A 23,349-nucleotide genomic window follows, 5' to 3' on the forward strand; every position below is an offset into this window, starting at 1 on the left:
GGCACTGAAGCCCCTTCAAAGGAGAACAAACAACCACAGAAGAGCCTCCAATATCAAAGGACACAAGGGCCAAAGCCTTTGCTGAAACCACCCCCCCGCCCAAAAAAGTAAATAATACCTACAAAAACAACACTTACACACATTCAGACACGACCAGGATCATGGTCCCTCCCCTGCCAGGTAAGTATTAGATTAAATTCTAATGTTGGGCTTCTGAAACGGGCAAAAAGAAATGAGTGGCAAAACAGAGGGCTACTGGGCATCTGAAACAATTGCATTAGGGTCAGGACCCAAGTTTAAAACATTTTCTCCCTTTGTTTCAACTTTGCAACCTTTTCACGCATGCTGGCCTCTTGAGAGTTTCCACCATCTTCTCTACGATATGAGAATCTGGGCAGCCTGGTTAATTTGAGCAAGTGGAACAACGTGGAAAACACAAGTCTGTAGGAACTGGTGTCAATTTCAAAGGCGGTGAAATTCGATATGCACAGAGATACACAACTGCATCCGTCACTTGTTACATTCTCCGCCTAATAATTAGTTCCACCAAATTCAACAGAGCTAAATATCGCTGTGTGGAATAATGGAAGGCAAACTAAATTATTTGGGCTGGTATTGTTTGCTTCTGTCACTTACCGAATTTGATATTTTCTGTGATGATTGTCTCATAGACGTCGAAGCTTCCTGACCTACTGATTCCTGACACACTGACAATAAATGCTGGGAAAATTGAGAGATTCGAGCGTTAGGACATGATTTTTTAAAGTGTCAAATTGAATTTACTAAGAAATATAAAATAGTACATAGAACATAGTTTAACTACTTTTACCAAAACCAAGCTAGCCTGTATTATATATACATGAATGTGTGTGCGTGTGTGTGGTGTGTCTGTATGGGTATGTGTCTGTGTATGCGTGTGTGTATGTGTATCTGTATGTGTGTCTGTGTGTGTGTGTGTTTGTGAGTGTGTGTGCATGTGTCTGCGTGCATGTGCATGCAAGTGCGCATGTGTGTGTGTGAAGGCGGGGGGGCGGGGGTGACCCCCTATGTTTGTGTCTATGTCTGTGTGTGTGAATTATACAGTTCCCCTTCAAGCCGCATAACATCCTTCACTATCGCTGGCTCAAAATCCTGGAACTCCCTTCCTAACAGCACTGTAGGTGTATGTACACCACATGGACTGCAGCGGTTCAAGAAGGCAGCTCACCACCATCTTCTCAAGGGCAATTAGGGGTGGCCATGAATGCTGGAATTTCCAGCGGTGCTCACATCGCATAAACAAATAAAAAAGGCACGGAAATAATTAAATTCTTCTATGAAACTGCTAATTACTGCTACTAGAAATTTCAGGAAAATCTTACCACCTTTCATAAGGAATAAGTTGCTTAAAAAAAACAACTGTGAGCTGGCGACAACAGAGTTGTGCCCAAACTTGATAGCTAGCACATAAAAATGGGCTGGATGAAATTTCGCAATGCCATTCTCTGTTTCTAAGCACCAAGTTTAGTGTTAATGTGGAGGCTGCCCCAAGAAATTCAATTTAAACAATCTCAGTAATAAACATCAATGAGAACCATTTTCTAATGCGTGGCAAAAAAACATTTCAGAGGAAACAAGGGAAGAAGTTTTTGAGGCCCTGCCCATCAGCCTTCAATCCTCCCTGGCTATCGGGTTGGTAGCAAAGGATTGGAGGACTACCAATGTAGCATCATTGTTTAAAATGGAAGAAGGGGTATCATAGGCTCGTTACCTTAACTTAGGTTGTGTAAATTCAATTCTGAGGGACAGCCTTTGCAAACATTTAGAAAGGCATAAACTAATCAAATAAATTCAGCATGAATTTGTTAAGGGATGTTCATGTCTGACTAACTTAATTGATTTATTTTTTGAGGCGATGACAAGTAGAGTTAATTAGGGCGGTGTGGTGGATGTAAGGTACATGGCCTTTAGCAAGGCTTTTGACAAGGCTCCGCGTAGAAAGCTGTTCCAAAAAGTAAAAGCTGTTGGGATCCAAGGAGCAGTGGCAAATTGGATCCCAAATTGGCTTAGTGGCAGAAATTCGAAGATAATGGTTGATTGGTGTTTTCGCAACTGGAAGGCTGTTACCAGTGGCAAACCGAAAACAGCTCAGGATGAAGCATCATCAGACAAAGAGCCAAGGAGCTGCCCTTGGGCAGGACACACACGAATGAATTAATGATTTAGATTCAATCTTAGAGAGCACGATAAAGACGTTGGCAGATAATACAAAGGTTCGCCATGTGGTTGAAAGTGTGGAGGAAAATTTCATCCTGCAGAAAGATATAGACGGTCTGGTCAGTTCGGCAGGAAAGTGCAAAATGGAGTTCAATCTGGAGAAATGTGAGAGAATGCAGTTTGGGAAATGCAACAAGGCGAGGAAATGGGGGGGTCCTGAGTAGCGTGGAGGAACAGAGGGACGGAGGAATTTATGTCCACAGATCCTTAAAGCTGGCAGGGCAGGTCGGTAAAGTACTAAATAACGCATTCCCTTTATTAGCCGAAGCCCAGAATACAAGAGCATGGGTGTTAGGCTAGGGCTACATACAGCACTAGTCAGGTCAAAGCTTGAGTACTGAGAACAGGTCAATTTTTTAATTGTGGGGAAGATGTGATTGCGCTGGAGAGGGTGCAGAGGATGTTTACAATGATGTTGCCAGGACAGGAAGATTTTAATCTATGAGGGAAGATTGGATAAGCTAATGTTGTTTTCTTTGGAACAGTAGGGGCTGAGGGGTGACTTAATTGAGGTGATGAAAATCAAGAGGGGTCTAGATGGAGTAAATAAGGATGACATATTTCTCTTGACAGAGGGGCCAAAAACCAAGGTGAATGGATGTAAAAGCTTTGGAAGAAGGATCAAAAGAGAGACAAGGAAACATTTTTTCACCCAAAGGCTGGCAGGGACGTAGAACCCACTTCCGGAAAGGTTAGTAGAGACAGAAACTCTCCCCACATCTTAAAAAAAAAACTTGCAATCCTACTTTATGACCTGTGACCTACAGGGTCATGGAGCCGTGCGGGAAGATGGGATGAGACTGAGAAGCACTTCACTGGCCCGCGCAGAGATGATGGGCCGAATGGTTCCCTTCCATCTCATAATTTTGTATTATTTGTAAGACATGAAACAGTTGGTCTTGATGGTCGGATTTCACGCTCCCCCACCGGCAGGTTTTTAGATGATAGGGAGCGGAAGCATGAAATAGAAAGAATGGGCTTCCCACAGCGATTTTATGCTGGGGTGGGCAAGACCTTGAGTAGGTTGCCCACTCTTGCCCTAGTTGAGACCCTTAAGTGGCCATTTATTGGCCACTTAAGGGCTGATTCTCGCCCAACCTCAAATTTTAGGCTGGCGTGAGGGTTTCCAAGGCATGGGGGCTCAGGCCACCGGTGGCAAGGGGGAATGGGGGAGGGGGACCCACCATCGGAAGCCCGATTCTACTTCGGGCGCCCCTTTGCTTAAGGTCCGCTGGCCACTGGACCTCCCTCTCCTAACTCCATCCTCCCCCCACCCCAGCCTCTCACCCGACGCCCAGTCACCCGCTTTCACCCCTTCAGGCCTTCCCTACCCTTCCATCCTCTCCCTGGGACCTCGAAAACTAACCTTTCCGTCTAGTCCCGGGACTTTTGCTCTGTCTTCTTCATGGACTTCCTCTTCTGTCCACTGTAGCTCCTGTCGCTGCAGGAACTAGCGAGCTGTCCTCCAATCAGATTGACCGACAGCTCCCGAAGGCGGGACTTGCTCTCGAAGGCGGGACTTCCTCCCGAGTGAGCAGCGGCCAATTGACGCTCAGTCGAGCGTGAAATAGCCGCGGGGCAGGTAGATTCGGCAGGGATTAGTTCCCCGCTGGCTTTTCAGATGGCGGGAAGGGAAACCCGGCCAACCGAAATATCCTGACCTATGTTTTAGCATCAGAGCGAAGAGTCACTGCGATTGCTATCCTTCTTGCCAAAATAATGAATGCATCGCGTTATAATCTCCACCGGACTGCGAAGGAATGGGCCTGATTTTAACTCACTCAAAACCTATTCACTTGCAGGGAGTTAAAATTGTGCCCTAACTAGGATGAGCGGTGGATTAATTAAGTTTTACTGATCAGTGCCCAAATAGGGATTCTGGAGACCAGTGTTGCGGATTAGACCTTATTGGGACATTTAGAATGAGCTTTCTCGTGTTTTACTGTCATAAGAATGAACTCATAATCCTTTCATCTCCCATATGACATAACAAAGCAGCCTTGGAGCAGTATAGTTACCAGTGTAGCAATTACACTTCTCATGGAGTATACGTTGTTGTTTACCTTTGCTATCTGGTTATCTTACCTAGCTGTCCTGATAACTGCCAGAAGAAAAATTTCGACAGTATATCTGTTTTTCAGCAATAATTAGCAACATGTCTAAACCAGATAGGTGGAAGTTTTGAGGAGCGTGTTAAACATGTGAAACATTCAGTTGGGAGAATTAAGGCCACAGGGCACTTGCCTGTTTGCCACGGTTTGTTTCCTTGACCTGCTTCTGATGTCAGTTTAACAAACAATTGTTGGCTGGTCCCGAAAATAAGACGGCCAGTTCATTTAAAGAGGTGCGTTTTGTTGACTAATTGAAATAGTTTCGCGAAAAACATGTTGTCTGCACCTGCTTTCAGTGAGAATAGTCAGACTGTGTTAGGTAGTGGCGCCCCCTATTCACTTACACGATTCCGTTGAATTAAATTACCTCAAATGAATCTGCCAGAAGTCGGGTGTCAATCCTGAATACGCTTCCGAAAAACGCTAGTGGCAAATCTAACATTTTATGGCAGAGTGCTGAGAGGTTGTGGATAGACCCGTTCAAAAGCTACTGCCGCCATATCTTTGTTCAGTCCCAACATTCAAAAACGGAGGAATCGGGATCATTTACCGTATTCGACGATCGGACTGTAGCAGGCGAAATTCATCCGCGCGCCTCCAGCCGCATCTGGGGAAAAAGTTCTCTTCATCCGCGGGCAGCGGCCTGAAAGAGAGAGAGCAGAGACCCATGGATACAACCCACAGTGTATTGTGGAATGGAATAGATTATTGAGCAAAGGTCACTCTAGTGTTTTCAAATGTGGGAATATTGCTCGAGTGCGTGAAGAAATCTGAACGGGAATAAATTGGTCACTATTCTGAAACAAAACAGCAAATCAGTCTGACTGCTATTTTGTGCTAGCTCATTTACGACGTTGGACGAAATAGAACTTAAAAAAAATAGTTTCCCCACGGGATAGTGAAAAAGGCTCCAATAGCAGTCGTTGGACATCTTCCAATCGGAACTATTGAGTGGTGGATGGGGGAGGGCAGCTGTATTGTGGGATGGAAAGTTATAGAGGTATTTATGCCCAACACAATTTATAATAATGAATGGGAAAATAGATAATAACGTAATAAGATTATAGAAGTAGAGCGCCCAACATTTGGGTATCTAATCTTCTTCCAGCAAGAAAACGAATAATACTTGTTGTTAGTTCTGTCAATCCATGGAGGCTATTTCAATCCATTTACCGCAGCCGTTCTAAACTAATGGTTGATCACACAGCTCCCTTTTCCATTCTGCAGGGAACGGACCGAAATAGCTGGCGCAGACTCACAAAACTAACATTATGGGTGACAAAAAATAAATCTCCTGTGTTCTCAGCTCTAATGTAAAACGCAAGGTGTGGGCTCTAGTGTAAAACGCAACGCCCTGAAATGGAAAAAGCTCATGCCCAATTCTAGTGTCTGTACAGAGTCAAAATACAATTCAACTCTTCCACCCCGCCCAACAGTGCTGAAGCTATAAAAGGCCCTGGCAGCACAGCAGACTGAGCCAGAAGGCTATCTTTTCATTCTCTGATTTATATTGATGGAACTTTACCTTCAGCGCATTCGCAAACATCATTCTGGCAGAGCTTTGATACAATGGTGCTTTGTTCCGGTGCATTATAAAATACGTTGCATTTTGTACCTGCAACCCAAGGATCAAGTCATCAGAAAAACATGACATGCACTAACCAATGCAATTGCTGTTAAATGTAGAACAACATTAATTAGGCGTTTTGAGTTTTAACATCTGTCAAAAATAATATATATCCGCATATATAAAGAGAGGGGGAGACAGAGAAATAGAACAGTCGCTCAATCAAGAAACAGAGAAACATGGAATTGTAAATAATCACTTTGAGGCTGAAATAATTCTCTACGTAGTATTTTGGTGGCATGGCTCCTGTGTCTCGGTGTCAGCTCCTGTAAACGATTCACTCCCATCTGGCAAGGAACTGTACATATGTGTCTTACTTGGTGCCAGCTCCCGTAAAAGTATAGCGAGCACAGGGGTGCTATGCACTCCCTGATCCACCAACCTCGAAAGCCTGCAACTCACTACTTATTCAAATTAGAGCGGTAGCTGCTTTGAGGCAGGGTCACTACTCACTTGGATTGTAATAGTCGTAAAGGGTCGCACTTGCCGGTTGTATTAATCCGATGGGAATGATTTGCTTTGCACCAAATACAACACATTCTCTGTGCGCAGTGACCTACGTGGGGGAACAACCACAACGGACCGTTCACAAAGATACAAGTGAAACACACAGCATGCAAATATAGTAATCAAATGGGAACATAGTAAACGCACAATGGACTAGTTACTGGACTAGTATTCCAGCGATCCAGGGTAATGGTCAGGGGACCCAGGTTCGAACGGCAGATAGTGAGATTTGAATTTAAAAAAAACATGGCGTTGAAAGTCTGGTGATGACCACGAAACCATTACCGATTGTCGTAAAAACCCATCTAATCCACTAATGTCCTTTAGGGAAGGAAATCTGTTGTCCTTATCTGGCCTGGCATACATGTGACTCTAGGCCCACAGTAACGTGGTTGATTCTTTATATGCCCTCTGACAAGGGCAATTAGGGATGGGCCAAAAGGTAGCCTAGCTAGCGACACGTACATCCCATGGACGAATGAACAAAAAAAGATTAATTTTATTGCAAAAGTAAGGAATAATTCCTTCAATATATTGTAATCTTCTGAACGTTTATCATTGCATTGCTAAGACATAACATCTTTCAGTGTTAATACAGCTTCCACATAGGACTGATTTTTCTCATTTGAAACCTGATCTTAGAAGGAAGCTCGGAGTGGTTTCAGGGAGCTACAAATACCTCGCCATTCTCAGGCTACTGAGAAAACTAGAGAGAAGGTATTCTTCCACAGCTGACTATCCAGTCAAACCTCTTGAGAATGTTACATGTGAACAAAGGGCGAGAGAGTGGTAAGCAATGGCGGGCTTGTCTCAAATTCTCAAGCCCAGAAGCTTAACAAAACTCCACCTCGCCTCATACCACCTCACTATCCGGTTAGTCAGGACTCGTGATGCTGTATCAGGAGAGAAGGGGGACAAAAATATACAAAATAAATTGCAAAATGATATACACATGCAAACAGTGTCATTACCTTCTCAAGATAGAGTATTACTCTTCCATCCTTGAATTCATATTCATCGATGTATCTATCGGCAAGGGTTTTTAACTGGAAAATAAACATATTTCTAATTACCATCATGATGTTCACATCCACTATTTCCTGAAAGAGACACTTATCTTCCTGTGTAATGCAATAATGTGACCTACCTGTTACATTAATCATAGTTCCTGGCCCACATTATTGCAATCTTCATTATAAGAGACTATTGATCTGAAACCATTGTACCATTGCGCCTAGCTAGTGAACTCGGGTTGGGAGGTGGAACTCCCAAAGAAGTACCTACAATGGCCGAGACTGTGGAAGTATTCGGGAGGCCAAAATGGGATGAAAGAAGTGAACTCTGTGAAGTTCAAGTGCCAACTCACCTCTATCCACCAGGATGTGTAAGGAAGATAGTCAGATTTTCTATCTTACGTCGCCCATGGCTGCCTTTATGTGCACATATAAATGACATGAATTGTAAGACACCTCGGAATTCAAAAGCACTAAAAAGTTTAGAAAGCAATTGCATCTTCCTTATTTTTGACTACTTCGTCCAGCATAGTTCATTAGAAACTGAACCACATGTAGCAGGAACTGTTTTGTGTTTAGGCATGGCATTTGAAGATAATCTATTTTTAGACACAATTATTATGTTTTATGTTGTGTTTTACTTGTTGTGGTTTATGCCTCGGTGATATGCAGAGATGACACACCAGTTTGCCCGTGTGTAGAAGCTTTATTTCCAATTCTTTAAAAAGCCTGCTGTCTCATGCTTACAGCTGCTTGCCTCCAGTTTAGTTTCTCTTTCTCAGTCAACACGCCAAGGCCTAAGCAATCACGCAATGAACAGCAACAGGAAGCCAGACACATATACTCAAACCGATCAATTGAACACTACAGCAATGAATAATATATTTTCGTGCGTTTAATTATCCAACGTATCTCTATCCAGGAAACTGGCCACAACCGGCATCAAATATCCCAGTGGCCTCTAACAGTTCTTGTTCGCGTATCCCTCACTATTGTGACAGGAATTTTAGGCAAAGCAGGAAACGAAGTCATTTTTTTCCTAGCCTTTCACTTGAAATATTTGGAGCGCTTTTAGCATTTATCTGAAAAACCTAGGCATGCTCTGTGTTACTTGTTGATTTTAATGCGCTTACATTGAAAAATGGGAGTCATATGAAACATTGAAAAAATTTTTTGTTCAACACGCTGTGTCTGATGTGCGCGAAAGGTGCGACAATGGGCAGAAATTTATACATTTTAAGACTCGAAGCCTTGGAGGCTGATCGTTTATGTTCATTGATACCCATTTGTTTGCCTTCCAACGATTCGTCAAGGAGGCGGGGAACGATTCAGATAATTCTAAAATAACGACATTTCCTAAAATGCCGCCGGGAAGAAGGAAGGTCTGACCTTGTCCAAATCTGCGTGTTCTGGCTCGAATCCACTGAGGAGAGAGATATCCACGATGGCCATCCCAGAGGCTCTAAGATCCTGGTCACCATCGGGCTCATGCCTTCGTGAAACGGACAGACAAAAATTTCTGATTAATTCGTGTACCAGCTTTATGGTGCAATCAAAGTGTCACTGTCCGTTTTGGGCATGAAGGGGAAAAACACTGCTATAATGTTTAATTTAGGATAGACAGAATGTTAGCATACATGTCCTCAACGTGTGGATAAGAATCTTCTTCATGTGCTTGTTTTAACACATGTTCTCATTTCTTTAAAACAACAGGATTAACTGACCCTTTCACATAAGGACAGAAGTGAGGGGGCACTTCTGTCCTTAAGTGAAAGCGTCAATTAATCCTGTTGTTTTAAAGAAATGAGAACATGTGTTAAAACAAGCACATGAGGGAGATTCTTATCCACATGTTGAAAGCATATGCATGGTCATGTCATAGCACAATTTGGTCATTACAGTGCTATTTTAATCCTTCATTGAGTAATAGTTTGAATCCGGAATAAATAAAAAACGGACTTGCTGTTACATTAATCCCAGGAATGTCATGGAAGAAAGGCAGCAACCCAAATTGTTCACAGCAAGACTTCATCAACAACAACGTGGCAATAGATAATCTGTTTTAATGGTTGAGGGACAAATGCGGGGTGGGGCATGCCAAGGGTTCTGGTGCACTTTCTTGAATGGGAGTACGGCTAACTGACCTCCTCAGTCCACCTGTTCGGGAAGACTAAACATCAGTTTCATCTGATTGACGGCATATCCGGCAGTGCAGTACTCCCTTAGATTACATGCTTACGGTTCTGTTGAGGGAAGGGACATTAGACCTTCTGACACAGAGGCGAAGATACCACCACAGAAACATGACCATGCAGTGCCGAACCTATTCTGCAGAACGCAAGAATCGCCTCCTTATTCTGTGGCGATGACAATGGCGCTTAGCTTTACACCTTAATGGCATTTTCAACACTGTTTGTAATCTTCTCTTTTCTTTTAACATCCACGTGAACAGAAACATTGAGCACAATAGTATTAACAATCGTTCATCAAATCAATTATTAATGCCATGCAACTGTTGCATTTCCTAACAAATAGAAGGAATTGTAAGGGATATATGATGCCCCGTTGTTAATGTAATACGGCAAAAGAAAGCCTCCAAGATGTGGGCTACTCTTACAGAATTGGACCCAGTTTACTTTTACCATCCCAGTGCGATGAATTTTTATTTCACGCATGGAGCACAGTTTTCCGTGTTGCTTGCGAGCGTCACTTACCACGCACAGACTTCGTAATAAATGATTCTGTCCTTATCAGCATCCACGGTATCTCTCCTCCTCCGGGACCGAAGATCAAACAAGTCGATTTCACTTAGGGGTTGGTCCCCTGGTAAATGCTCATCATAATCTTCGTAGCTGGAGTAATCCGGAAGGGCTGAGAGAATGGGAAACCTCATCATAGAATCATAGAATGATACAGCGGAGAAGGAGTCTATTTGACCCATCATGCCAATACCTTGATAAACCTAACCAGTCAGTCCCACCGTCCTGCTCTTTCCAATAAGTCCTGAAATTATCTTGCCTTCAAATATTGATTCAATACAAAAAGCAAAAAACGCTGGAAAAGCATCTGTGCAGAGGAAGCAGAGGAACCTTTCAGATGGGGCCGCCTTTCATTAGTTTCATGTCACTCGACCTGAAACGTTAACCCCGTTTTTCTCCACAGATGCTGCCTGTCCCACTGAGCTTTTCCAACATTTTTGGTTTTTATTTCCGATTTCCAGCCTCCGCAGTGTTTTGCTTAGATACTTATTCTGCTCACTTTGAAGACAATCAGTTTCATTCACATCTTCAGGCAGTGCGCTCCAGATCACAAAAACGCACTGAAAATTAAATGATTTCTGATCTTGCTTTGATCTTCTTTTGCCAATTACCTTAAATCTATATCCTATGTTTTAACCCTTCTTATACCTTCTTTAACCCTTCCTGCATAAAAACACTTCATGACATTGAAGAACTCTATTAAAACTCTCTTTAGGCTCCCACATTGTAAAGGGGAACAACTCCAATTACTCCAGTCTATCCAACATATCCACACATTTGAAGTCCCTTCTCTTCTCTACCATTCTACTAAATACCCTGTAACGTCTGGAATCCCTTCTTAATGTGTCGTGCAGAAGAGAAAACACAATATTTCAACTGTGGCCTAACGAGGCTTTGTGCTCGATTCATTTTTCAATAAGGGGAAGGGTCCCATGCTTTTGTTTTTAAGGGGTCTTCTCAAATTGTTCTGCTACCGTCAAACGAGGGCATGCATACACCATGAGGTCCTGCTGTTGCTGTGCGCCTTTAAGTTTGTACGATTGCGTTTATTTTGCCTCTCTGTGTCTCCTGTCAAGGCAAGATGGCCGCCGACCAGCGCGCATGCGCAGGCGGGTATGGGCGGCCATCTTGCCTTGGCAGGAGACGCTGAGATGCAGAGGAGAATGGACACTTTCAATGTTATCAGTTCATGAATTCCCACCCCGTGTGTTTCAGTTTTGTCGTGTGCGTCAAGCTGGTGGATAATTTGAAATATTTCGCCTGCTGACCATCCCTCTTAAAGTGTCCATTGTTGCTGTCAAGTGCCACTCAGCGTCATCTCAACTCGGTGGCATTTACACGAAACTATAGGTGTAGTTTCAGTTACACGTAATGAACCCACCTTAGGAATGGTAACGTTTACTTGCAGAATCCGCAAGATTTTATAGGTGAAATCGGATGTGAAATGTGCAAGTCACATGAGTATCAGATTCACTTTAATGCTGATTCTGTGGTATTGTACTAAAACTGTTAACTATATACTTGCATGTTTTAGAATTTAAATTCATTTGGCAAAGTACCAATTTCTTTGAAATGTTAACGTTTCTAAATGTTTGTTTGAAGCTGGGATAGCAAAGGACATCATCCAGTCCGTCTTGTGATTAATAGAAAACCCAGTTGAATGAGGTCAAACCCATATCTTCAAAATAGAATTGCAGGGTAATGCCTCACGGCAACTTTCAGTAGTAGCGAATATTTAACCGATTTATCCTACCCTGTGTGAGATTAAAACTAAACAAAGTTGTGTCTGTGGAGCTGAAATAATGAAATAATGTCCTTTCTCACAGACTGACTATAAATATAAACACCACCATCCTCCCTCCTCGAAGAACAGTGCAGCATATTTAAAGATCTAATTTAAAAGAAAAAATGCTATTGCTAGACAATTACAAAGCTTCAAATGTGCATCTGAGCCGAATAGACGGCATCTCCTCGACACCTTAACATCCCAGCACTTTTGATAAAGGAAGAACAAGGTGGAGTCTACCTATAGACTCCACCTTGGAGGTGGTGGCATAGTGGTGTTGTCATTGGACTAGTATTTCAGATACCCAGGGTAATCATCTGGGGACCCAGGATCGAATCCCACGGCAGATGGTGAAATTTGAATCTAACAACAATCTGGAGTTAGAATTCTGACGATGACAGATTGTTGTAAGAACCCATCAGGTTCAATAATGCCCTTTAGCGAAGGAAATTTGCCATTCTAACCCAGCCTGCCCTACATATGACCCCAGACGCACAGCAATGTGATTTACTCCTAAATGACCCCTGAACAAAGGCAGTTAGGGATGGGCATTAAATGCTGCCTAGCCAGCGTGGCCTACACCCCATGAACGGATTTTTAAAAAAACACTCACCTATATATTCCACCTTGCCTTTCACTGTAACTTCAAGTCTGAAATAATCACAGGTGTTCGTGGGTTCCGTCATAAGTTGGTATGATTTCAGAACCTACAAGTTTCAGAAATAAACCCTGATTAAAATGAAGAGACGCAAGATTAACGGTTTGCAACGGGTGTGTGCAATGGTGAGATTTGCCGGGACTTGGGTGCAATTTTAACCATGTGTAATGGGGTTGGAATGAATTAAAGCCTCAGCATCACAGAACCACAGAGTGCAGAAGAGGCCCTTCGGCCCATCGAGTCAGCACCGACACGTGAGAAACACCTGACCTACCTACCTAATCCCATTTACCAGCACTTGGCCCATAGCTTTGAACGTTACTTCGCCTGGGGTGGTGTGTTACTCATGCACGAAGGAAGGAATTTCTCTGATCACAATGCATTAGGGACATTGTAAAGAAAATGGGAAGAAAAATTGCCCCGATAGCTAATGAAACAAAATAAAACATGTGTCAAAAATTGAACAGAACAGCACAAACGATGGGAACCTCCCTCTAGCGTTTTGCTTGTCGAATGCATCACGTCCGGCTCACTCCTTTTTTATTAGCTTGTGCCAAGATTAGTCTTGTGGAAAGTGGGCATGATGCTTCCTCACTTGACATAACTAAAGGTGAACCGCTGAAAGCTATGCGATAGAAAACTAGAATCCAAAAGGAAACGGGCGCTAGTGAAATGCAGTCTCTCTGAGGGGGGAGGTGTGCTGAGTGATGTTCCACAGGGCTCTGTGTTGGGCCGGCTCCTCTCTGTAATGTGTACCATGATTTGTGCCTGTGATTGCGTACCACCGACACTGCAACTCTCCCTGGACACAGCACCGAAGACCCAGCCTCAGTTATGTCCTCGTCTACCCAGAGTGAGACCTGAACCCACCACCTCCTGACTCAGCAAGCGAGAGTCTTAGCCACTGACTCACGGCTGATGGTTAAACTTTGCAAATGACATTATTGGCATCAGATTGGACAATGCTTCCAAATAATTCTATCGCCCATTATGATCAAAATTGAAACACAATCATTTAGTTGGAATGTGACATTTGATGTTATTTTACGGAAGACCACGCGGCCGGTAATTCCAGGCATCCAATGCATGAGATCGAACCGGCTGCAGCGAAAGTAAACAGCTATGCCCCGGGAGTGTGGAATGACATACAAGGGAAAATGTACAGATGCAAACTTCTAATTATGATTTAAGATTTAAATCATGCCTAGGTAATGGGATAAGAGTACCTTCAAAGCGCGAATGGCTTTATTCATATTGGATGTGCAACTAAGTAAGCAAATACGTTGGGTCCCTGAATCAGCGGGAGATCCAAAACTGATTAACCATAGCACCTGTCACAAAGGGTATTAAAAAATGTAGCATCGCAACACGTCATTCAACCCAACAGGTTTATGTTATTCCTTACCCTTCCCAGCGACATTCTCCCACCTTACTTGATCTCACCGTATCACCTTATCCTTCCATTCCTTTCTTCCACATGCACTTATCTAGCTTCCCCTTAAAGACATCTATGAATGTACAGGTAGTATAATAGAGCACACCTCTGGAAGAATTCTCATGGAGCTTTGCAATGCATAATATGCTACTGTTAACGATTCCTTGAATGCTCAGTGGGAGTGGGGTGGCGGCGCAGTGGTAATATCACTGGACTAGCAATGCAGAGGCCCAGGCTAATGGTCTGGGGACAGGGAATATAAATTCAATAAATAAACTTGGGGCATGAAACTAAACTATAAATAATATATTCTCATTGCGTCCACTCAGAGCGCATTATAATGTACAGGGAGCTCATTGAACGTTAAGTTCACATCAGCGCACGTATATAAAGCAAAGCTGGTACCGACCAAGCCTAAAAACCCCGTTTTTTGGTAATTATATTTAGAAACAAGCTTTGCATGGTCGTTCATGGTATCACAAAAACCTGATATAAATCGAAGAAACATATTGACTCACCGTAAGCGATCCACTCCCTTTACCCGTAATTTCGATGCTAATGGTGTATCCAAGTGGGAACTGGCATGAGACAAAATACATTACTTATTATGTTGCAACGTCTATTGTTGTATACACGCTGACTTTTAATCTTTATTTTGTCGACCTTAATATATATGGAAAAAAATAACCCCGGTGCCGTTCAGTATCTATAATGTTATACAAACGTGATGATTGACACTGGCAATGCATCTAGCCATCACCATATCATTTATTGCTCCAGCAACTATTACTGTTTTGTCCAAGTTCTTCTTCCTTCTGCATTACAAAAGTGACCACGTTTCAAAAGTGCCTGACTGGCTGTAAAGAGCCTAGGGACATCACGAAGACGTGAAAGGCGCTATATGAATTAAAGTTTAGGGTGGGCAGACAGAATGGGGCGGTGGGTAGTCGGTGGGGGTGGGGCAGTGAGTAGTCACGGAGTGGGTAGTCGGGGGAGGCGGGGAGGTGGGTAGTCGGAGGCTGCGTGGGACAGGTGGTGCGGGCGGGAGACTGGCGATGCTGGGGCTGGTTTCCGCTAGTAATCACTGAGCCACATCAGAAATTAACAGCAGGGCAATGCTAGGCTAAGCATCTGGATAAGTATTGTGCAACTGGTCCAAGTCTCCGACACTGAGGTCAGTGTAAGTGATACTCGTGGAGGCTCCCAGGCAGCGCTCACCTGCCCACCGGAAGTTTAAATTTCCAGCAATTACCGCGCATGTGCACGGGTCAGAACTTCCGACGGTTCGCGATCCCCAACAGGTGAATGTCTAACATTCACTACTGTTGGCATCGGAAGATCCAGGCCTATAGATCACTTTTTTCCTTGCGTCTGCTTGCAAATTGAAAAAGGCGCCAATATTCCCCGCCTTTGTTCCATACCCGTTGATACCTCATACTCAACAAAGATCTATCCATCTCAGTTTGGAAATTGCGCCACTGTCCACAAGAGCATCAACTGCAGAATAATATTTCCACGAACATAAGAACACAGTAATGAGAATGTGGACTGTTTGTTCAGCACCCGTTATTAGCGTCGGTAAGAAATTACATTTATTTATGCAGACACATAAGTTAAAATAGAGAGGAATGCTGAATAAATTCGAGTGCTAAAATGGCGAAACACAATTGTCCAGCTGAGAAACGTTCAGTTTTAAACTAGGAATTTCCCCCATTTTGCTTCTTCGTGGAGTTTCACCACCCAGGAAGTGTCTGAAGACTTGCTATTTGCATTTACTAAACCTGGATTATGGCTGACCATTAGCCAAAGTTACAAAATGAATCCACATATTAAATCATGGATGTGCTCTCCGACGGGAGAGTGCCGGAGATTGGCTACATTCCTACTGGATGCATTGCTACAATGTGAAAGAGGAAATGGTCTGAACACACCCGGGACTCACTTGTGCGCCTTATAGCCCCAGTATGGAAAGTCTAGATCAGACGCTTTCATTTGCGCCAATTCACATCTTTAAAGAACACAGTGAAGATACATCCCTTGCAGTATTTTGGGGTGCCTATTTCATTTGCTATTATCGACATATTCTCTAAGAATTGCATTGTGTAGGAAAAGGAAAAGAACTGATCTTTAAACATAGAAATGTCGCGAATGTAGATAACGAGGCTGCAGAATTGCCTTTAGATTCTGTTCTTACGTTTAACTTGTCCTGTACCAAAGCGTTATCCTTGTTTATATGAAGATTGTGCTTCGTCTTTCTAATAGGATGGCTGAACGTAAAACGCATATCTAATTCCCCCGGCTGAAATGTAGCAATGCTGTATTCTGACAGAGCTTCCAGGGCAACCACTGTGTCCTTAAGAACATAAAGAGAGAATATATATTAAAATAATTGATGGATGATTCATGCTGACCAAAATATGGTTGATATTCTCTAAAACTTGAGTAGAACTCCAGCATTGGAGAGTGGCTATAGAATATTTGTAATTACCCGCATACTGGTGATATATATATATATATTATATATATATATTATATTACATATACCCCGTGTGCATATATGTGTATATGTATATATTACATGTACCCCTGTATGCCTGTACGTGTATACGTATATGAATATATTACATGTACCTCTGCGTGCTTGTATGTGTATACGTATATGTATATATTACATACACCCCTGTGTGCCTGTATGTGTATATGTATATGTCGATATTACATGTACCCCTGTGTGCCTGTATGTGTATACATATATGTATATATTACACGTACCCCTGTGTGCCTGTATGTGTATACATATTTGTATATATTACATATACCCCTGTGTGCCTGTATGTGTATATGTATATGTATATATTACATGTATCCCTGTGTGCCTGTACGTGTATACATATATGTATATATTACATGTACCCCTGTGTGCCTGTATGTGTATATGTATATATTAGATATACCCCTGTGTGTCTGTATGTGTATATGTATATATTACATATACCCCTGTGTGTCTGTATGTGTGTGTATATATGCATCGGACGTCATGTTGCCTAATGTTTCCGATTTTGCATTCAGAAGTGTCATAATTATAGGTCTGTCACTCGGATCCGCGCCGGTTCAGTGCGACTAATCTGTGCCCGAAACATTGTAGTCGCGGTTATTTTAAAGGATGTTCTTATCGAAAGCAGTTGACTCGTATTAACCTGTGCCTGCTGACGCGGTGGGTGGACTGACGAGTCAGATTTTTGCTTTGTAGTGGTGACTGATTCGGATAGAGAAATGCCGACAGATATTGTTCATAAGGCCCTCCAGAAGGCATTCCAAATGGCCTCTTATCAGAGCTCATGGGATTGAAGGCAAATTATTGAACCGATTTGGGAATTGCCAATCGGCAGGAGACAGAAGATAGGGATAATCGGCAGGTATTCTAATAGGCAAGATGTGACTAGCGTTGTGCTGCAAGGGTCTCTGTTGGGGTATCAGATTTTTACAGTATTTGCGAACAACTTAGATGATTGGGTAGGGAGCCACATATCCAAATGGGTTGACGACACAAAAATAGGCAGGATTGTAAACAGAGAAACATACAGTAACAAAGCAAAGAGATTTTGATGGGGGAAGTGAATGGACAAGACCTTGACAAATGGATTTAAATGCAGGCAAACGTGAGGTCGCCTACTTTGGACCTAGAGAGAATAGAAAAGCATGCTTTCTAAATGGTAAGCAGCTAGACAGAGTGGAGGCCCAAAGAGATTGAATATCCAGGTGTATATATCATTCAAATGTTATGGACATGTACAAAAAAGGATTAAATAGGCTAATAGAGTGCAGGTCATTAAGTCCAGAGGGCTGAAATACGAGGGGATATAAGTCCTGATTAGATCACGCCTGGGGTACTGTGAGCAGTTCGGGCCACCACACCTCAGGAAGGATATATTGGCCTTGGAGGGAGTCCATCACAGGTGATTTACGAGAATGCTACCTAGACTCCCGCCAGTTACAAGAGATTACGGAAAAGAGGGTTGCATTGGCTGGGAATGAGAAATGTATGGAGGTTGATTCCACAGCTCAGGCCCCAGATAGCTAAAGGCACGACCACCAAAGGTGGAGCGATTAAAATCGGGCGCTCAGGAGGCCACAATTGGATGAGTGTCTCTATCTCAACAGATTTGTGCGGCTGGAGCAGATTGCAGTGATAGGGAGAGGTGAGGTCATGATGTCAATTTTAAAATCGAGATGCTGCCTGAGTGAAAGGCAAAAAGAAACAGTGATATTGAAGGAACTTATTGCATCGACTAATTGGGGTTTTGCTTAACGAATTAATGCAATATACGGCAGCAAGCAAATTAACTCAATGCAGGTTCAAGGTTGATAACTAGGCAATTAATAGTATAGAGTTAATGTCCAGCTTCTATAAACAGAACAGTGGCTGAAAAATCGAGCATTCAGAAATATTACAGGATCAGAGAAAAAAGCACATGTCAACCTTGCATTGCCAACGCGGTGGAGTGTCACTCAAAATCAGCCTATTCTGGGAGGAATAGACAGGTTATGCAACAGTTAAACCGCAACCAGTGTCAGACATCGAGGGAGAACGTACAAAATGTTCGAGAATACATCTCCCCTAGTTTTCGCATGCATTCTTATCGACAGTACCCGTTACATAAGGTTTAAAGAGATATATATCGAACCAAGCGCTATCCAAATGTCATGCTTAATGCAAATATCGGGAATTGTGAAAGGACAGGAGGTAACCAGGAGAAAGCCAGATACAAATGAAGGAAGAAGTCAAGTTACAGATTGCGCTTACTTACCCTGTCAGTGGGAATTCATCTTGGCGTAGGGTGAAAATAGAATATGTTACATATTCAATTTCATTAACTGCATTCGAACTAAACAATGTCCCTGTGTTGTAATGGGTACCAAAAAAAAACAAGATCCTGCCTGGTTTGTGTCCCTTGCCAAACCCAATTTCACCATAAATTAAGGCGAAGTGAAATAAGTAAGCCAAATAGCCAGATAGATCCACGGAATACATGACGTATTTGAAAGGTACAGGGAACGGAAAACTACAAGAAAGAAACCGACACCTCACGCATGTCTCCACCTCTCCTCGAATGCATATGAAATGCAATCACCTCAATACTCAATGAGTACATAACATACCTGGGTCGAGCGGAATCCTCCTTCGTAGCGCCGTTGCTCAGTTAACCATTTTACAATGGGTTTGGCGTAGTTGAGATCTTTCATGGCGACTGTCTGAAGCAACGCGTATGAAGTGGTCTCTATTGTTATAGCCGATGCTTGGTGTGCTCTCTCTGACGTTTCGTCAGCGTTCCAGTAGCGAGCATCATTTCCTATTTCATGTTTTAAACACAAACAAAGTATACGGATGAATGCTGCGTATTGAAATCAGGATGCGGGTTATCACCAACTGTGTTCGAGCAAGTAGATCAAACTAAAAAGCAGCAGTGTTCTGTTGGCAAAGTTTCAGTTATGTGTCATTGCTATCCGGCTCCCTTTCGCTCTGTTCACGAGTTTTATAAAACACAACAATGCTGCTGTTCGTCAAAGGAAGAAAAATGGACCTACAATGATTGTGCTGAATTACGCGCGATGCATTTGCGCATAACAGCAGCTTGCACTTAGAGAGCACTGTTGACACTGTGAAACATCCCAAGGCAAAGGCATGATTTGGTAAGTAACTAGCAGGCGGAGAATGGGAGGAATTGAGAGAGGGGTGGGCAGGGAAGCTCAATGCACGGGGACGCTACAAGGTAAACACTGGCGGCTTCCTGGTGGGCTCCAGGTGCGGGGCTCCTTTTCAGGCACTTGTTGTCCCAGAGAGGGATCCATGCACCAATGGCGTTGCCTTCCTTCATCAACACCCAATACCACTAACCAACCCCCCTCCCTCCCCCACCAAACCCCAACCTCGCCAAGGATTGCTTGACAGGTCCCTGTGCCCCAGACTCGCCTTACCTGGCTGTCAGGCCGCATATCTCTTCCCCCATTGCAGCCCCATCAATGGTTATTGCTCCCGCTGGCGTTTCCGAGGCTGCTGCATTGGCGGCCCCATAATTGCTCAGCAGTTCTTGGGGGAGAGCGGCCAATGTGAGCAAACGGGGAGGCAACCAATGAATTAGCTTCCACTAACAAGAGGTGGCCCCTGATCTCTCTGATAGTCCAGTAGGGTTTGAGCAGACCGACCTAATTGACCTGCGAGGTTATTTAAGTAAATTACCATAAAATTGGGAAACCCAGGCTTCAAAAATCGGGATCAAATATGATCGCTTGAAAACACTCGCCATTAAGTTAGTGGTATAAAAAAGTGCATCAGAGCTCTATTTAAAACCACCGAGTAACAGAAAGCCAATGCACATAAATTCAGGCTAGGGGAAGGCAAATTAAGCCTCGGCCATGGATGTTTGCTTTCAAAGAAGACCCGTGAAATTGATTTCTGGGAGGGTGATAGATTTGCAAACCCCGCATTGCGTTATGGAACGGTTCACGTTGTGACAGAAGGCTGTTAGATAGTGCGAAACGAAGACACCAAGGACGAGTGCGTGGGCACGTATTTTGTTGTCTTGCAATGCTGTAATTTTAATTAACATATTACTTATTTTTCATTCATGTGATGTGGACACCATTGGAAAGGCCTTCATTTGTTTCCCATCCCTAACTGCCCTTGGGGAAGTGCTGGTAAGCTACCTCCTTGATCATAAATGGGTGATTAGACCATGTCAGAGAGCAGTTAAGAGTCGGCCATTTCCCCGCAGGTCTGGAATCCCATGTAGGCCGGACCGAGCACCGATGGCCGATTTCCTTCCCGAAAGGATTAGTGAACCTGGTGTTTTGTTTTACGGCAAGTAGGTCGTTTTCATGGGCGTCATTAATGACACTAGCTTTTTATTACAGATTATTAATTTACTTGAGTTTAAATTTCCCAACTGCCGTGGTGGGATTTGAGCTCAGGTCGATGGATAAATTAATGCCAGGCATCTGGATTGCTAGTCGATTAACATGACCACCGTGCTCGTGTCATTCGTATTTATAATATTTGCCTTTATCCCACGCACAAGCAAACGAGTAAATTACAATGTTGTTCACACATAATTTAAAGAAGAAAGTAATTTAACCCGATAGTACTTTATTAAATAATCTCCGTTCGCTCTGCTGCAAGACTAAAGGTTAAACATTTACCTTTATCATAAATTGCCATTTGTTTCAGTTTGTCATCCGCCTCATGAGTAGCCGAACTACCAGGGTCCACCAAAGCAAGGGCATACGCGGTGACAGCCAACGCGTAGGGTCGCTTAATATTGGGAAGTTCATTCGAAAGGTAATTAATCGCTCTTGAAATGCTTGCTTTCTGAAAGAAGTAAAGGTAGAGATAGGAGAATAGAAGAAATTTAGGGTCCATCAGGAGTAGGCTTTCTTCAGACTGAGACTTAGCATTGCTCCAATGAAAAAGAAGCAGTCACAATGTAACTTCCTGTGACACAGGGCTGCTGAGAATGCTTTCCATCGCTCTCATTTTGATTTGCAATTTGCAAGATTTTCAACGTTGAAACTTGCTCTAACCACTCAGCAGTTTACCTCGGATTCAGCAGGCCAGCGTGTCGTTAAAAAAAACCCCTAACATTTACAGCCTGAAGTGAATGCGTTCCACCATGGCGCAATAACTGGCTCCATAATAGTTAATACACGTGCTTCCTGTCCTGTGGTAACAGTGCATTGCCTCTGTGAAAATGACCAACCGCATCGGGGAATCCACTTTAAGAAGTTGTTTAACACCTAACTCTTTGACCAAGCCCTTTGTCAACTGTCGTAAAATCTCCTTATGTGGCTTGGTGTCCATTATCGACGAAGTTTCTGTGAAGCACTTTGGCGCTATGCGAATGCAGTCTGTTGTCGTGTTACGAGGAACGAGCATGTGTTACATCGCAACTCAACAACAGGCTGCATTCGTATAGCGCCAAAGTGCTTCACAGAAACCTCGTCAATAATGCACACCATGTCACATAAGAAGGTTTTACTACAGTTGACAGCAGGCTTGGTCAAAGTGTTAGGTGTTAAGGAGCTTCTTAAAGACTGAAAAATAGAGAGGCGGAAAGGTTTCGCGAGGAAATTCAAGACTTTACCTTAAGCAGCAGAAAGGACAGACAGTGATCGTGGGCTAACTGCAACAGTGCATGATCATGAGGCCAGAATTGAAGGAGTGCAGAAATCTTAGCTCAAGCCAGCCCAACCTCCTGGACAGACATAGGCTCCTGGGATCAGCTGAGACTGTAGGAAGCCCCATGTGATTAAAGTTTCCACTTTCATTTAGAGTATTGTTAACTTATGAAGAATCAGTGGAGCTGAAAAGGGCACATAGAAAGATATTGAGGGATTATAAAATGCGAATGGTCATTTTAAAATGGAGGCATTACTCTACCAAGAGACAGTACAGGTTAGCGAGCATTGGGGTGATATCATACTGTCAGATAACTGGATACAAATGTTAATTTCTTATTTTCCACGCAGAAATTTTTATTCATGAAAAGGTGTGACACACAGATTATGTACATTATGTTTTGGTTATTAGGAAAGTGCAGATAACTCGATAATTTGGAGCATTCTATCCTAGCCCTTTATATTTCCACATAGTTCGTAGGAACAGATGACGTGAAATAGGTTGTGTTACCCGACAAAAGGCATCTCAGTGACTTCTGCAAGACAATCAATCACATTTTTGACTTTTATGAATGACTATTTGGAAGATAACTCCGGAGTGAGGTCTAACCTTGTAACATGCGATCAGAGAAAATTAGTTATGTAAAATTTCTGTGACTATTTAGGGTTTGGTTGATTATGAATATAAATGCAGATGCTAATACTGAATTCGATTTCTGCAACCATTAGGAACAATGCTTAGTAAGTTCCTTAGAAATCGAGTTGGTTTACTGCAATCCATTGGAGACCTGAAGTCGATGGTAAAGGAAAGATGAACAGGGTTTCTAACACGTTGCTGTGCCAACAACGCCCATTCTGTGTCCATTTCGGAGTTGACTTTTGTACATTTCACTTTCGGTGATAGGTGTAATGCTAGTGAAAGGGAGCTGGCCCCCTGTCTCATATATCTTACCCCATTTTTATCTCCATTCACTTCATCGGCACCCCTGCAATAAGGACACAAAGAAAACACTTGGATAAACGGA

The 23,349-nt window shown here is 43.0% G+C and overlaps 1 protein-coding gene across 2 annotated transcripts in view; it reads right to left on the bottom strand.

Annotated features, from left to right (window-relative positions):
- The window catches only part of LOC144695785 (complement C4-like), a 96,522-nt gene that overhangs the window by 5,139 nt on the left and 68,034 nt on the right, over positions 1 to 23,349 (bottom strand). Inside the window, exons 28-39 of one of the 2 annotated variants that reach the window (XM_078566767.1) lie at positions 21,350 to 21,518; positions 19,313 to 19,503; positions 16,347 to 16,505; positions 14,671 to 14,730; positions 12,673 to 12,766; positions 10,229 to 10,385; positions 8,904 to 9,006; positions 7,473 to 7,547; positions 6,448 to 6,550; positions 5,893 to 5,982; positions 4,918 to 5,010; positions 637 to 720 (exon numbers count right to left, since the gene is read on the bottom strand). In XM_078566767.1, the coding sequence (XP_078422893.1) occupies positions 637 to 720; positions 4,918 to 5,010; positions 5,893 to 5,982; positions 6,448 to 6,550; positions 7,473 to 7,547; positions 8,904 to 9,006; positions 10,229 to 10,385; positions 12,673 to 12,766; positions 14,671 to 14,730; positions 16,347 to 16,505; positions 19,313 to 19,503; positions 21,350 to 21,518 (1,378 nt within the window). The remainder of the gene's footprint in view (positions 1 to 636; positions 721 to 4,917; positions 5,011 to 5,892; positions 5,983 to 6,447; positions 6,551 to 7,472; positions 7,548 to 8,903; positions 9,007 to 10,228; positions 10,386 to 12,672; positions 12,767 to 14,670; positions 14,731 to 16,346; positions 16,506 to 19,312; positions 19,504 to 21,349; positions 21,519 to 23,349) is intronic. The other variant, XM_078566768.1, reaches the window with a different exon arrangement.

The sequence above is a fragment of the Cetorhinus maximus genome, chromosome 21 (genome assembly GCF_964194155.1).
Source record: "Cetorhinus maximus chromosome 21, sCetMax3.hap1.1, whole genome shotgun sequence".
NCBI classification, from domain to species: domain Eukaryota; kingdom Metazoa; phylum Chordata; class Chondrichthyes; order Lamniformes; family Cetorhinidae; genus Cetorhinus; species Cetorhinus maximus.